The sequence below is a fragment of the Parasteatoda tepidariorum genome, chromosome X1 (assembly GCF_043381705.1).
Source record: "Parasteatoda tepidariorum isolate YZ-2023 chromosome X1, CAS_Ptep_4.0, whole genome shotgun sequence".
Taxonomy (NCBI): Eukaryota; Metazoa; Arthropoda; class Arachnida; order Araneae; family Theridiidae; genus Parasteatoda; species Parasteatoda tepidariorum.
The window spans coordinates 23,467,869-23,483,688 of NC_092214.1; the positions used below are offsets into that span (position 1 = coordinate 23,467,869).

Sequence of the window (15,820 nt, forward strand, 5' to 3'; positions counted from 1 at the left end):
CTAAAAAGTTAGTGAGATAATTTTCTAAATTGTCATAACGCAAAGTTCAAACTTAATTTCTGGAAAATAATTCTTTTGAATTTCCTGTGTTATCTAGAGTAACAATTTTGAGAAATAATAATCTCCTATCGTTCATAAAAAAAAAAAATTAAAAATTAAAGGTAAGTCATATGCATAATTATCAATACTATATCGTTATCATCATTTCTACATACTGTCTGTTTGTGTTATAATATATCATGAAACACCTATAAATCAAACACATGATATAAATCTTAACATTCTCATGAATTTCAAACATCAGACTATTGGTCATTTACCTCCTAGAAACCTTGAATAAGAATTAAAAATTCCTACCTTTAGTTCGAAAAAGCAAAGCAAATTCTTCATCAAAACTACTATTTCAACTTCAGTTAAAAGACTCAAACATTATGGCAAATATATTTTCATTAAATTTTAATAAAAGCTTTTTCCGAAAAATACTGTATCAACCGATATGTTACACATTTACAACCGATATGTTACTTCATTACACATTTGCTTTAAAAAATTAACAATTTTGTAGAAAGGGATTTAAATTAATTTTGAGTTACATCATCTAATTCTCTCCTTTCTGAGACTTGAGTTCATTAGTTTCCAATTTAATCTTTTTCTCACTTTCCAATTTAATATTCACTCATTCTTTACCTAGTTTTACAATAAACTTTTTTCATTCGTTTATTTCTTCTTCTTTTTTTATAAATATTTTTTTTCAGGTTTATGTATTGCTTTACTAGAAAACACGTATGCCGAGGAATTTAATGCTGTATTTGACAGAATTGTTGGTGGAAGAAAGGCAAAAGAAAATGAATTTCCGTGGATGGTATAGCATTTTATTTTAATTTAGTTTCAATGAAAAAAAGTCTGAATTGCAACGCAAATTTTTTTTAAATAAATATTCTTATGATAGAACTAAAAATGGATATATTTTTGACCCGTGGGATTTAATGCAATTTATTAACCACCATCTTTCCAGCAAAAAAATATCCATAAAGCTACTTGGCTATCTCTTTATAAAAAGCCGAAGAATCAAATTGGCCACTTTACTATTGATACAAAATGGAAGAGATCTTTGTTGGATGTTCTTGCCATGTGAGGAGCAGAAGCAAATTCTGACCATTTATTGGTCATTAGTAAAGTAAAAATTAAGTCGAGTAACATGAAGAAAGAATGCTATTAAACAAGATTTAATGTCGAGAAATTAAAGACCCAGATAGCCAAGAATTTAAACTGATTTTGGAAAATCGTTTTCAGGCTTAAATCACATGAACATCATGGAAATAAATAAAAAATGGGAAGAAATATATTTGGAAAGTGCTGAAAAGATTCTTGGAAATAAGAAATTTGACGATAAAGAGTGGCTATCTAAAAAACACCAAGAACTTAGTTTGTGAAAGACATGAAATAAGACAAAAAAATATTGAGAAAAGAGGATGTTGAAATTAAACCAGAACATTGCGAGGATTATAAGAGGAAAAATAAAGAATGTAAGATAAGTGCAAGACAAGATAAACGGAAATGTTACGAAGATCTGGCCATATCAACTAAAGAAGCAATTAGAAACATTGACACAAAAAGGCTTTATGACATAATTTAACAAAATGAAGGGAAAAAGATGAGCAATCAAGAGGCCCATTAAGAACAAACGAAGTTTAAAACTTTCATCAAAAAAAGACCAAACCAAAGAGTGAGTTGATCATTTTAAGGAAACCTTAAACAAACTAAATCTTGCTGTTTTTGAAGATATTTCAGAAAAAGTACTCAGACAATTAAACATAGACACAGGTCCAATAACCCAGCTTGAGGCGCCGCAAGTAATAAAATTGCTTAAATGTGAGAAAGCTGATGGCATCGATAATATACCAGGTGAACTTTTCAAGAAAAATTCAAAAACTGCAATCAAAGCTTTAACTGACTTCTGACTTGTATAAAATCATAAAGAGCGAAGAGAGGCCTAATGACAGAAGTGAAGGCCTGCTGATCAAACTACCCAAAAAGGGTGATTTGACGATTTTTGACAACTGGAGAGGAATCACTTTCTTAAATGTATGCAGTAAAAGTTTCACTAGAAAGAGCAGAATAAGCAGGTTTCAGAGTTAATAGAACATGTGTCGACCACATTGCGACATTAAGGATTATAGTCGAACAATCTACTGAATGTCAATCAATATACTTAAATTTCATAGATTTTGAAAAAACTTTCGACTTGTAAACATTATCAGAAATCTATATAAAAATTACAATATACCAGTTATCAGCGCCAGAAATCTATATAAAAATTATAATATACAGTAGGGAACCGATTATCCGGAACGATCGGGATCATCGCTATTCCGGATAACTGATTTTTCCGGTTTTCTGAATCGCTACAAAAAGCCGTTTTTGTTATTGTTAAACCCAACTAAAGAAAAAATATTTGGAAATAATCTTAAAAAGAAGAAAAATGATGAAGTAATACACTAATAATTATTTCCAAAATGATGGTAAGGTAAACATTTTTCAAAAAAGAAAGAAAAATCCTAAAATCTTAAGAGGAAAAAAAATTTTTTTTTTTTTAAATGGCGGGAAAATGTATCGAATTTCGTTCCGGTTTTTTGGTTTTCCGGTTTTCTGATTTCCGGATAACGGGTTCTGTACTGTACCAGTTATTGAGTCCTGTTGCAGCTGAAAATAAGGCTAGTTTTGAAAACAACTGTTAACTAGTTTTTTTTTCACGTAGTTGCGCCATTTGTTGCTAAAATATATCGCTAATTTTGAAATTTAACGAGGATAAATATATATTATTTTTTAAGTAGTACTCAACAAACTGAACATTTTTATCACCTTTAATTTTTAAATTGTTTGTTATTTTTGGTTTGTCCAGGTAAAAACGTGTAATAATTGGGCTATTTTTTTTTATTTTTTTATCTCTAGGCTTCACTTCAAGTACGAACGAGTTCAGGTTTGTTTCACACTTGTGGTGCAGTGTTAATTACTAAGGAGTGGCTTGTAACAGCGGCGCATTGCATTAAAAAGTTGGTATTGTTGGTATATATGGTAATTATATTTAAATATATTAATGCATATTTCTATTTTCTTTATAACATTTAAGCCAAAAATGATTTGAAAAGATGAAAAAAAAAATGGTTCATCAGTCCACTGTTTTTAAATGGTTGTTTTTTCCTATTCTTTTCCACATTTTCATAAATGAACGGGAAAAAAATCTACCCGAAGGTGAAAATAATTTATCTTCTTACGTTATCAACTTACCTTTAAACGACACTCTGTTATAAAAGAAAGCAAAAAAATGTAATTATTTGCTGCAGTTTGATAGTAACAAAAATCACGGCTAAACTTTGAAGCAGTCCTTTAGAAATACATTACTGTAAAAATGACCTTAAAAAACATTAATTTTTCCTGAGACATAGAGAGTGTACTGTAACGACCGCACTATGTATTTTACGAATCCTAGTTAAAAATTTAGTCAAATAAAAATGCACATTAGTTGGTCGTACATTAATATTCAAGCGAGGGAGACACTAAAAAGTTAGTGAGGAAAGTGGGTTATAAGTCAGTTTGTTTTCCTAATGACTTCAGAACTTGATGGCTAATGAAATGTGCTGGTATTTCAAATGATTACCTTTCAATTTCACCTTTTTTCCGCTCCCGATGAATTTTATATGGATTTCAAATTAAAAACAACTAATGATATAAATATTATTTGCACCTTGATTGAATGCTATTAAAATTTACTTATCTTATTAAGTTTATTGAGTTCGATTCAGTAATTTATTTAAGTTGTATGATGTAGGTATTCAACCGATTCATATCGCATAATGATTGGAAGTTCTACTTTGAAACCAGCCTTAGAAGAAAATATATATATTGTAAGTATTTTTACAGCTAGCTGTTTTAGAAAAATTGGAACATATTATTTAGTGAGCCAGACATATGCTTCTAATTGGGATGTGCTTTTAAGTTTCTAATATGTAAATGAAAGTTATAAATACATTAAACTAAAATATAGTTACAGAATATAACATTTCCTATATTTAACAGATGTTCCTATATTTAACAGAAGTTCCCTATATTTAACTAGCAGAACGCTTCCCCTAGAAAAAAGATAGTGAAATTATTGAAAATTTGGCATTTTATACTTGTTTCATCAATAGAGCTCTTGAAACTCTCCCTGAACAATTTGAAAATGTAGCTTAATTATATATAATTAAGCTACATTTATGTATGTTATAAATGTAGCATGTATTGTGTTTTATAGAAAAAATGCAGTTTTTAGTAAAAATGCTTAAAATTCAAAGATAAATTCTACCAAAACGACAGGAATCTCATGCTTCGAAATTTAAAATTAGAGGTAATCTAAATTTGAGATATTATGATAATCAAAACAGATAAAAGAATAACTGAATGATAAAGCTTACTGATAGTGCACATTTTATATAATTAGAGTTGGAAAGTTAAACGAACGATTGCGAACTTTTCAAAATTTTCATTGGTTATTTCTGCTTTGATAACAAATGGGCATTAATATTTTAAGATACAAACATGGCACTGCATCACATCTATAATTAAAAGATAAAAAGAAAACAATATTTCTAAAATCACTCTCTTTTCCTGAATGTGATATATATAATATATATATATATATATATATATTTTGTGCATACTTTTTTTTTAACTTCATTTTTGACAGAGACTCTAAAAATACATTACAACAGTGGACATAGAGAAACACACTACGTAAACTAAAACTTTTTAATACAAATTTAGGTACAATTTTCTAAAATATTTATGTCAGAAGTTTGAGATTTACCCATAAACATAGTATTAAAATAGTAAAGATTTTTATTTTACATGATACTCCCTTTATAAAATAAATAATATTAAACAATCAGAAAATGTATTTTTATTACAAATCCAAATCATTGAATTAATGTCTTAGTGAAAGAAAGAACATTTAAGCATTTTCATTCTGAATATAATTTTTTGAACTATATAATATAATTTTATTTGATTGATAAAGAAGATTTTCAAATGTTCTCATCTAGTTTATTTAGAATGATCATAATTTTGTTTTAATTTCAACCTTGTAGTAAATGTGCTCACGAACAATAAAGCATGTTGCCCCTCATTGGATCAAATCTCTATAACTGCAATTTCAAAGAAAATAAACTCCGCTAAATTCAAAAAAACATTTCTATCCGTGCAATTACAATGTAGTTATCATTATATTATCCCTAAGCCCTAGCCTTTTACTATTTATTCATAATATAATTCAAATTACAATTAATTTAATATGCCTAATTTTTAAAAACTCCTTGCAGATAGATACGATTGTCATAAAATCCGACTTCAATGCAAAGAATTTAGATAATGATATTTGCTTGATCCAAATTACACCTCCAGTAACAAAACCAATGGATTTTTTACTTCTCTCAAATGACCCACCTGAAGTTAATAATTCTGCTATTGTGATTGGCTGGGGTTCATTATCTGAAGGTTGGTAATTATACTTCAAGTTATGTTCAGTATGAAAAAAAAAAAAAAAAAAAAAAAAGAANAAAAAAAAAAAAAAAGAAAAGGAAGAAGAAAAAAAAAGAAAGAAAAAACGGACCACTTTGAAAAACTTTTGATCTAATGGTCGGAATTTCGCGTTCTGGAACTCATTCTTAATGATTCGAAGGGGTTACGTCAAATATGATAATTAGTTTGTGCAGACGATATTTTAAGTTACGAAATCAGTCACGAAAACGTCCTTTCTCTGAATAAACATACCTTTTTCTCAATAGATTTAGATTTCTGATCCCCAAAATATAGAGGATAGCCACAATATGGGAAATATGGTTCACAGAGCGATCCTAAGTTTAGACCCCTTAAAGGTTAATTTTACTTTTTGTGTATTTCGCCGTATCTCCAGAACTTTTTAAGCGAATTGAAACATTTTTGATTACAGTTACAAAATTCCTTACCTCTATATTTTTGGGGTCAGAAATTCAAACCCGTTGAGAAAAAAAGGTATGTTTATTCAGAGAAAGTGCAGTTTTGTGTCTGATTTAGTTACTTAAAGTATCATCTACATTAATTAATTAGCATATTTATGGTCACCCGCTCGAACCATTAAGAACGAGTCCTAGAATGTGAAGATCCGATCACTAGATCAAAAGTTATTCAGGGTGGTCCGTTATTTCTTGACGCACCTGAACAATATATTTGGAAAAACCGATCAACCGTTTATGACGGAGATCGCTTGTCGTGAAAACACTAAAACTCACAATCAAAACAATTTTTAAATTTTTTTTTTAGTAAATTATTTTTTCATTTACTATAAAGTTATAATTTTAAAAAAAAAATACCAGAGATTTTGTGATTTTAGGTCTAGAAGAATAAATCCTTGTCGTTCTGAGATTTTAAAACATTGTAGCATGTTTTATTTAAGAGTTTGCAGAATTTCACAACTATTCTTATTATCAAATTTAAATATAGCAACACAGTATGAAATAAACAGTATACTTTCAAAAAAAATGATTTTTTTAGAAAATTATTTTGCTTGTAAATTTGTGTATTTTAATTTCACTCTCCATAGTATAGGACGGCTGTAACGTTATTGCGACAATCAAGCATTTCGTATTGGACACTATTTATTCATCTTTAAATGAAGGATTGTCGCTATTTAAACTCAGAAATGAAATGAAATAAGCGAAAATTTAAAAAAAAAATTAAAAAAAAAATGCAAAAAGAAAGAAAAAGAAAAAAGGAAGAAATATGAGAGAAGAGAAGAAAAAAAAGTCAGTTTCTGGAACAGTTCGGCCCTCAACTCCCACTTTAACTGATTTTTACAAGAAATCTTTCCTTGTAAATTTAGTGACCGTTTTTATTTTAAGAATATTACTGTAAATATACTTATGCACTGTTACTAAAGTTGGATATAATGTATTCTTTGTTGCTATAGTCCTTTTCCCTCCATGGCTTCGACCGGGGCTCAAAACTCCGTGCTGAATTTTAGATATTTGAACATACTGCACTGTGGGGATCGGAATAAACAATTCTTAGTGATTCGCAATCTACACTAATGCAATACCACTGACAGTTTCGAAACTGAAAATTCCGGACATAGTTGGGCAGTTGGGAAGCATGGTACGATGGTTGGGTTGGATAGCACCTAAATTGGGGTAGTGCAACATGTGCATGCTACACTGTCGATCATCACTAAGCATGAATTCCAGTCAGTCGCCAATGATTTATTGGCGTAATTCTAGTGCGAGATTAAGAATTAAATTAGTCATAGATTAAAGTTAACCCTGTTATTTTTCTGTGCTTCAAATAAGTTAGAAATGTCCAGAAAACAAGGTGTAGTTTTATCATGCATTACATATGGAATTTTAGAAATCAGCTAATCCAAGATAAGCAACAAAAAAGAAAAGAAAAAAAAAGGAAGGGTTATCGTTGACCTGCTTTCTGGCGACAATTGTTACGTACGTTTCTCTGTTTTAGTTCACCTGAAACAGCTTATCGACTTGTCTGTTTCTCCCTTTAAAGAGGATATTTACTTTACTATTTAATTCATTGTAGAATTCCTTGTTCGTGAATTCCTTGTCCATTCGTAGTTTCCTTGTAAGATAAAGTTATTCAGAGTGATCTTTTTCTTTTCTCAGTAGAAAATGCAAAATAAAAAAACGGAATACATTAATAACTTTTGATCTAATGATCGGATTATCACGAATTATCATGAAATTTTAATAGGAAAAAGACCTAGCCCTAAATATGCTATCTTATTAGTGCATACAATATTTTAAGTTTCGAAATCAGACAAAAAAAAGGTACTTTCTCTGAATAATCTAATCTTTTTTTTTTCCAACGACTTTGGTATCTTGATCCTCTAACTAGGGAGGAGGGAGTTGCAGCAATCTGGACAAAACAGTCTCACAAGATTTATAAAAAAAAGTATTTGAAAGTTCAGACTTTGGACCCTATAGTGTTAATTTCATTTTTGCGTATTTCTTCATATCTCTTGAATTTTGGAGCGAATCATAAACATTTTGAGCACAATTGTAAAATACATTTATGTAAGGATAATTCCATGCAAAAATTTATTTTCAAAATTATTTATCATTTTTTATAATTTAGTTAACTAATGGTTGAAAAATTTTTTGATATTAAAGTATACAAATTTTAATCCCTTTTTAATCTACGTAATTTTAAAATGACAAAATCCAAAAGTCGACTAGTTCTTGAAAAATAAAAATTTTTTAAAAAGAAAATAATTTTTGAGGTAACGAAATACTCGAAAAGTGAAATACGAGTACATTAAAGAATCCAACCTTTCAACACCAAACTATTGGAACCCATATTTTCCAGGTTGTGGCTACTTCTTAAGTATCAAGAATCTAAATTGGTCAGAAAAAGGTATGTTCATTCAGGGTACTTATTATTTTTTTTCTTTTTTACCGATAGCATAAATGTAAGGTTATTTAAAGTTATTTTCATTTTAAGGTTAGCCTTACGAACCATTAAGATTGCTTTTTAGCACGGGATAATCCGATTACCCGATCAAAGTTATTAAAGGCTTTAATTTTGTACACAATACGTACTGCCATATGCTAAAATCATGATGCACATGTATAGTATAATAGATATATTCGAAATGTTATTTCAAATAGCAAATATTTCTTCATTGCAATTTTAGAATTAATATGTTAACCATGCTTTTTTAGAGGAGAAAACAGCATCAAATGATCTCCAAGCAGCAGTTGTGGGCATGATATCATTTGATGAGTGTCTTCATTATTTTTCATTGACAGACTCCATGATGTGTGCTGGTTACATACCTGGAGGAATTGACGCTTGCCAAGTAAAGGATTGTTAACTATTTCATCTGGTTTTAAGTTTGTGTACACATTAATTGAAGTATTTTAGGAACTACTAGCCGTTTTATTAATACTCATCGGAATCTCGGAAACTGTCAAGCAAGGAAACCATGGTAAAACAATATACACTTCGAAGTCACAACTTAGTATTTAAATAAGTAAAAAAAAAAGAAAGAAAAAGCGATTGATGAACCATCAATGACGAAATGAAAAACTGACGAATCATTAAAGAGTAAGTGAGATTTGAAGTGTCAAAAACCTGTTGAATTGCGGGATAGAATTTCGAAATTTATATGTGATATTTAGAAATTTTTTTCATATCAGAACGAGATTCTCATATTAAAAAAGCATAATATGGAGTTGGAACGATAATTTTAGCATGAAAAACGGTGGTAGACGGAGATGAAGAGAGAGTATGTTATAAATTTTCGACTTGTTAATGATTCAGCTGTATTGAACATGCTCTGACGTCAACGGGAAGGAAAATTTACGAACGGTGATTAGTATGCTGAATCTTGCTTTCTTCGTCTCTGTCTAGCGTCACTTCTATTCCTGCAAAAAATATCGTTCCGATTCCATTAAGAAAATAATACTGTAAAAATCACGCATTAATAAGAAAAAGTAAGTGTGAACAATTTCAAATTTCGAAATTCAGAATTCACTGTAACAGTATAATCGGGAAAGCTAGATTATCCTTTTTAAGTCTATTCTCTAGCACATACCTTATAATAAGTTCTTACGAAACATTTTGTCATTCACTTGAAAAGAAAGCCCTTAGGGAATCATATGTTGGCATATTTGTTTTAGAATTGCTTGCTGTAACTGAGAAAATCACATCAAATTTTTATTATAAATTATTAGTGTTTTATTATAAATTATTAGTGTTTTATTATAAATTATTAGTTGCATTATAAAAAAAATCTCATTGATTGAAATATATTGAAAATTTATATAAAAGAAAAACATACTTATATACAAAGTGCGTTTAGATTTTTTAACATTGTTTAAAAAAAAAGATATCAAGAACTAACTCATAACAGATTTACCATAAAACAAAAATTTATTTAACCCTATATCACTAAACATTTGACAAAAAATAATATCGGATTTTGTCGAAGTAATGTACACAAAACACATGTTGTTGTTGTTGTCGTGTCTATGCATACAGTGCTAGTGCAAAGATTAGAGTCATCCAAAACACGGTGCGCCTTAACCAAAGTTAAATAAAATGCTCTTACACCTAGAAAATTAGAAGAGATTCTGAATTTACAATGTTAACAGACAATAAAAATCAAAAAATCAAAATAATCTGTGGAGAGATTTTTAAAAAAATCCACTTTGAACATTTTTGCGCACGAAGCATGATATTTTGGAAAATCTGGCGTTGCTTTATATCAATAGAAAGGAAAAAATTGATATAATAATGATTTTTCAGTTGTAATTCTATTAAGCTTTTATTATTTAAACATTTTACTGCTGATAAAATATGAAAATGTAACATAATTTAATTATAATTACATCAATTTAAACATGTGAAGCATTATATCTACAAATAGCGCTCGAAAGGTGTTTAGAATAACCCGGGTGATTTGTAGCAACCTTATTAATTTCCCAGGAAGATTTAAAGAAATCAAAACGTACGGACTCCATTGCCTGCTCCCTAAAAAATGCTAATCCTTCACCGTTTTTGTCACAGAACTGTTCAATGTGAAAAAAAAACTGCATGAACCTTTCGTGTAACGCTGACACCTAAGTCCATGTAGCTCTTTTTGAATGCTTCTATACATGCTTTGTAATTTTGGTCAAGATTATTTCCGAAGCATGCAGAAACCACTTTTTTGAAGTCGTCAAATACTTTAACGTTCTTCAGTATTGCTAGATTTTTAAACTGGAGCAGAAGTTCTTCTTTATCCAAAAGTGTTTTGCATGCATTTCCTTTAAACCCAGAACATCCTCGTCTGATTTCACGCTGAACGTGACAAGCTTTTGTCCATGTCAGCGATTCATTTTCACACTCTTTCAACATATGCGTGAAAACAGTGTTAACAACACCAAGCATAAGGTGTAATTCTGGCGGTGGAATAATGTCTAGGAATGTTTTGCCTCCAACAGTTGCAATTAGCGGTGGATGAATGCAATTGAAATAATCTTTCGCTTTGTTTTTTGAACCTTTTCCTTCAGTCAGCCAACTTGTATAATACGATGAAACATTTTCGGGGGATCTCAATTCGCCACAGCTGCTTAGCTCATCTTTCTTGGCATAACAATAAGTGCATGGGTATGCGCTGCTGTGCGACATTATACCTGCTAAGATATTCGCTAACTTCAAATCGGTTGCAATTGTGCCGTGGAAAGGACTTATATTCAACGTTGAAATGAGTTGATCTACATTCTTATAATTTTCTTGTGCACTCGGAACGGCTGCTAGAATGAATAGTTGTTTAACTCCAGAATCCATAAATTTCCTTGCAGCTATCCCCTCATCATACTTGCACGCTTACAGCTGCACTCGAAGTTCAACTCATTTGATTGTACAGAAAGACATATTTTTTAAAAATCCACCTCCTACATCAATACCCATTTTTAAGTGAACATCCAGTACATCTCGTTTATTTTTCACATACTGAACGAAAGCAGGAACATCTCTGCAGTAAACTCCAAGAGCAGGAGCATCCGAGACTTCGTCGCCTTTTATACAAACGAAAGGAAATTCCTTAAAATCAAAATAATCGTCGACAGAATGAGCTGTGATATTAAGCTTTGTTTTTTATCCTGGTTCAATTGCTTTTCTACTTCGTGTACATACACGAATGGAATCTACCATTTTTAAAGTCACAGTGCTTGTGCTAATTTCACAGTGCTTGTGTCGCTAAAGTCGATTTAAGTTTTTATTATTTTTGTTTTTTAAATAGTGGTTCATCGACTATAATTAACAATTAAAAAGCTTCTAATAATTATAAAATTTATTATAAACGGTTATTATGAATATGCAATACAAATATTTTATTTTTTTCCTTCTATTTATAAGTACAAAATGATGCTAACATTTTTGAAATATGAGCAAAAATGTTCAAAGTGGATTTTTTTAAAAATCTCTCCACAGATTATTTTAATTTTTCGATTTTTATTATCAAGGAACATTGTAAATTCAGAACCTCTTCTAATTTTCTAGGTGTAAGAGCATTTTATTTAATTTTAGTTAAGGCGCACCGTGAAAAGTCTTGATAACAAGATTTGCAAGTTCTGGAGCCCGATGGCCATGGAGAATTTCGATGGGGGGTGCTCCAAGTTGAAAGAGGGAGTCGATAATGGCCTGGCAGTGAAAAACATGGTCTGGACACAAAACACATAAACATTTTAAAGGATGCAAACTTTAAGTTTTGTAACTTCTCCAATTTTAATAAACTTTTATTTAATTTAAATAAAAATTTAAGAGTATCTTACTAAAATTTTGCTTATTTGTCTCGCATAAAGAAAAGGAAATATATATATAAAAAAAAAACACGTTTTAATTCGTTGTTTTCTGAGTTACATTGATTTAAGTTTAGTTATCTAGGGTAAATAATAATTTTCATTTCACTGATAAATCCAGTTAAAAAACTGTTTGCTTTGTATGGTAATCACTTACGAAATTGATATAAGTTTTCCTCTACAGACAGTTTTCCTTAAAGTCCAATCTTTCCTTATTTTACAAGCATAAAGATGAATTTTTTCGAGAATCCGTTTACTGACCATAGGATAACTGCTGATAAGTGTTTTATTTTTTTATAAAAATATCATGTCAAGGCTACATTTTCTATTTTCTGCACGCGGCAGGACACTTTTTTATAGTTAAGTTGTTTATTGTATTCCAAAGTGCAATGGACAACCATGATTCATTTTGATCTCATACTTTCCAAAGCTAGATTTTTTATTTTATGCTACTTTTTTATGAAGTGATGAAAATCTGTATAGTTGTAATTGCAGATTAAAAATATTCCAGATTACGTTGCAAATTAAAATCAATCAAAGTATGAAATTGATTTAAGCAAATTAAGAAAAAAATTTTTAAACAATAAGTCAAAATGGAAAAGCGCTAAAAGTATCTAAATCCAAATTTATCTCATTTAAATTGATGCAAATTAAAAATAATATTGCAAAAAAAATTCATATTCAAATTTTCAAGAAAATTTCCAATTTAAAGCAGAATATCGCTGTCGTGTAAAAATGACGTTATGGCTCAAAAATGCACAAAACTGAGTTTCAAATTATTGGATTTTAAAAGTGTTAAAAGTATATAAATTAAGTAATTTAATTTCAACTGATAAAAGACGCATTGCACGAAATTCTTCCTAAATTATCTGGACAATGTTCAATTATGTCACAATGAAAATAATCTTTATTTTTGCTGGCATTGTAAAATTAGTTTTTTAGAGTTGCGCCTTTACTGTGACATTCCTTCCCAAGTCAAAATTTTTGATGGTTCAACATAATATTGATGATTATCATCAATAATTCCATCATGAACCATTATATTTTCTGATGATTACCAACATAAGTAACCATCACCTCAATATAGGAATTCGGACTGATTTATGATGGTCCAGCATAAGAATAGCAACTTGTTTTGATGGTTTGTTCATGTTCCATCTGAAATTTCCATCATAGTTTCTTAAAAATCAAATGTTGGAACGATCATGAACTACCATCATCCCAATGTAGGAATGCGGATGATTTATGATGGTCCAATATGAAGAACAAACAAATTGTTTTGATGGTATATTCATGAGAACCAACAAGAATTCTCATTAAACCATCATAGAATTGTATAGTTGGAACCATCATGGACCATCGCGGATCATCATGGATTGTTGGTTCATGAGAATGAAATTTATCTTGATGGTTAACCATAATAGTATTAAAGTAGCATTTTCCATCATGGAATGATGGAAGTTTGTTGGTATATCAAAAACCATGAATGAATAATGGAAAATGATGGATAATGGTTACCATCAAATGATGTTGTAGCATCATGAATGGCACTGAAACCAACATATACCATCAAGAATTTTAACTTGAGTTGTGAAAACAGGGGAGCAATTTGAAACAGGGGAGCTATTTTATATTGTGATTAGTCAAGAATTTTTTTGAAATAATACTTATTCAAAATAATATATTTATTGCAAAAATGTATGACTTTCTACAACATCTATGTTGAAACTTACTATTTATATATACATTCTAAATAATATACATTCTAAATAATATACATTTTGAATAATGTACATTCTAAATAATATACATTAAAAACGACTTATTAGTATTCAAATATGATGTATACATGTTTTGTTTTATTTATTTACCGTATTTTTTAGGGTGATTCTGGAGGACCATTACTACAATGGCGAAATGAAGAAGCTTATTTGATCGGAATAGTTTCTTGGGGAGTTGGCTGTGCTAAACCAAACGCTCCTGGAGTTTATACAAATATTTCCTTCTACAAATCCTGGATTTTACGTTATGTAAATCCAGGTATTGTATAGAATAGCTCTTAATGTAACTGTGTGTTGTTAATGTAATTTTCATTGTGAGGCAAATAAAAAAATCATAATATTCAGTTTATAAATTACGAGTGATGCTGACATAATCTACTGTAATAATAATTATTAAAAAAAAGCCCAGAATTAATTAAAACTCAGATTCATATAGTACTAAAGGCAATAAATATTTTTACAAATTTTTCTTTGAGTTGATATGCATTTATTTCCCTCATAGGAAATAGAGATTCAGAGCCCACTCAAACTAAAAATAAATTTTTTTTAAAAGCCATGACCCTAAATTTCTAAATTTTCCGAAGATAAAAATCTAAAAACATATAAAAGACAAGATCTAAATAATAAAAAAAATCTGATGAAATATAAGGAGGGGACTAGCCCGTCTCATTTCTATTAAATGATAGAATAAGAAGGGATTGGACACTGGGAAGAATAGGACACCTGCATTTTTGTTTAAAATATATAGAATGTTTATAACATATGGAATCGGTTAAATATTTTGAGAAATACGCACGGGATCAAATATTTAAAAATAGTAACTTGAAATATTTCCAAAAGACGCATTCAATAATACAAACTCGATTCTCCAACCTCATCTTCACGGGGTGTGGGGGAAGCAACTTCAAAATCTTAAATAGGTATCCCCATATTTTTAATGCAGATTTGAGCTCCGATAAAAATTTTACTCCCAATTTCACTTATAAGATTTTGATTCGCAGATAAAGCTGCAATCACAAACTGAAAATGGGGAACGAATTATTAAGAATGGAGATACTTCGAGAATTTCTAGTCAGGTCGAGGGAGGAAAACGTGGTAGATATTTTAAAGGAAACGAAGGAAATAAAAATAAAAATATGACCACCGAAGCCGGCGTCTTCAGGGGGTACCGGCCCCGGTAGCCATAAAACAGAACCATTTCTAATTGAGGGAGAAGCAAATGCCTAAATTAACTCCCTCAGTACCCCGATGGTTTTGTATAGAAGTCCAGGAAAAAACATGAAATACAAATAACCAATTTAGAAAAGAAACTCAAACAAAAATCATCAGAAAATAAAAGTTTAGAATTATTTTCTGATGATTTTGTTTGAGAATAAAAGAATCAAATAAAGGAAACCGGTTCGGAAGCTGGCAAAAAGGTTTTTCCTATTCTCAAATATACTCAAAGCAGAGTTTGTTACATAATAGAATCGGTTAAGCCTCCTACCTTGCTTCTGAGATAACCTTACTGAAGAAGACGCCATACCACGGGAGAAACTTTTCATCGCGCATTCTATTTCACCTCCATAACTAATTTGAAATTTATAGTATAGACAAAGTGAGTTCAGACATACCTAGAGTAAGCTATGAAGTTTAAAATACTGAAAAGAAATTTTTAAAATATCAAAAATG

General features: G+C 29.9%; 1 protein-coding gene across 2 annotated transcripts in view; it reads left to right on the top strand.

Moving 5' to 3' along the window:
* LOC107455313 (acrosin) overlaps window positions 1–14,502 on the top strand; it is a 17,595-nt gene extending 3,093 nt beyond the window's left edge. Inside the window, exons 2-7 of one of the 2 annotated variants that reach the window (XM_016072824.4) lie at window positions 756–862; window positions 2,953–3,053; window positions 3,830–3,905; window positions 5,358–5,532; window positions 8,745–8,881; window positions 14,252–14,502. In XM_016072824.4, the coding sequence (XP_015928310.2) occupies window positions 756–862; window positions 2,953–3,053; window positions 3,830–3,905; window positions 5,358–5,532; window positions 8,745–8,881; window positions 14,252–14,419 (764 nt within the window). In that variant the 3' untranslated portion in view covers window positions 14,420–14,502. Of the gene's footprint in view, window positions 1–755; window positions 863–2,952; window positions 3,076–3,829; window positions 3,906–5,357; window positions 5,533–8,744; window positions 8,882–14,251 lie in introns of both variants that reach the window. The other variant, XM_043043902.2, reaches the window with a different exon arrangement.
* The last annotated feature ends 1,318 nt before the right edge of the window (window positions 14,503–15,820 follow it).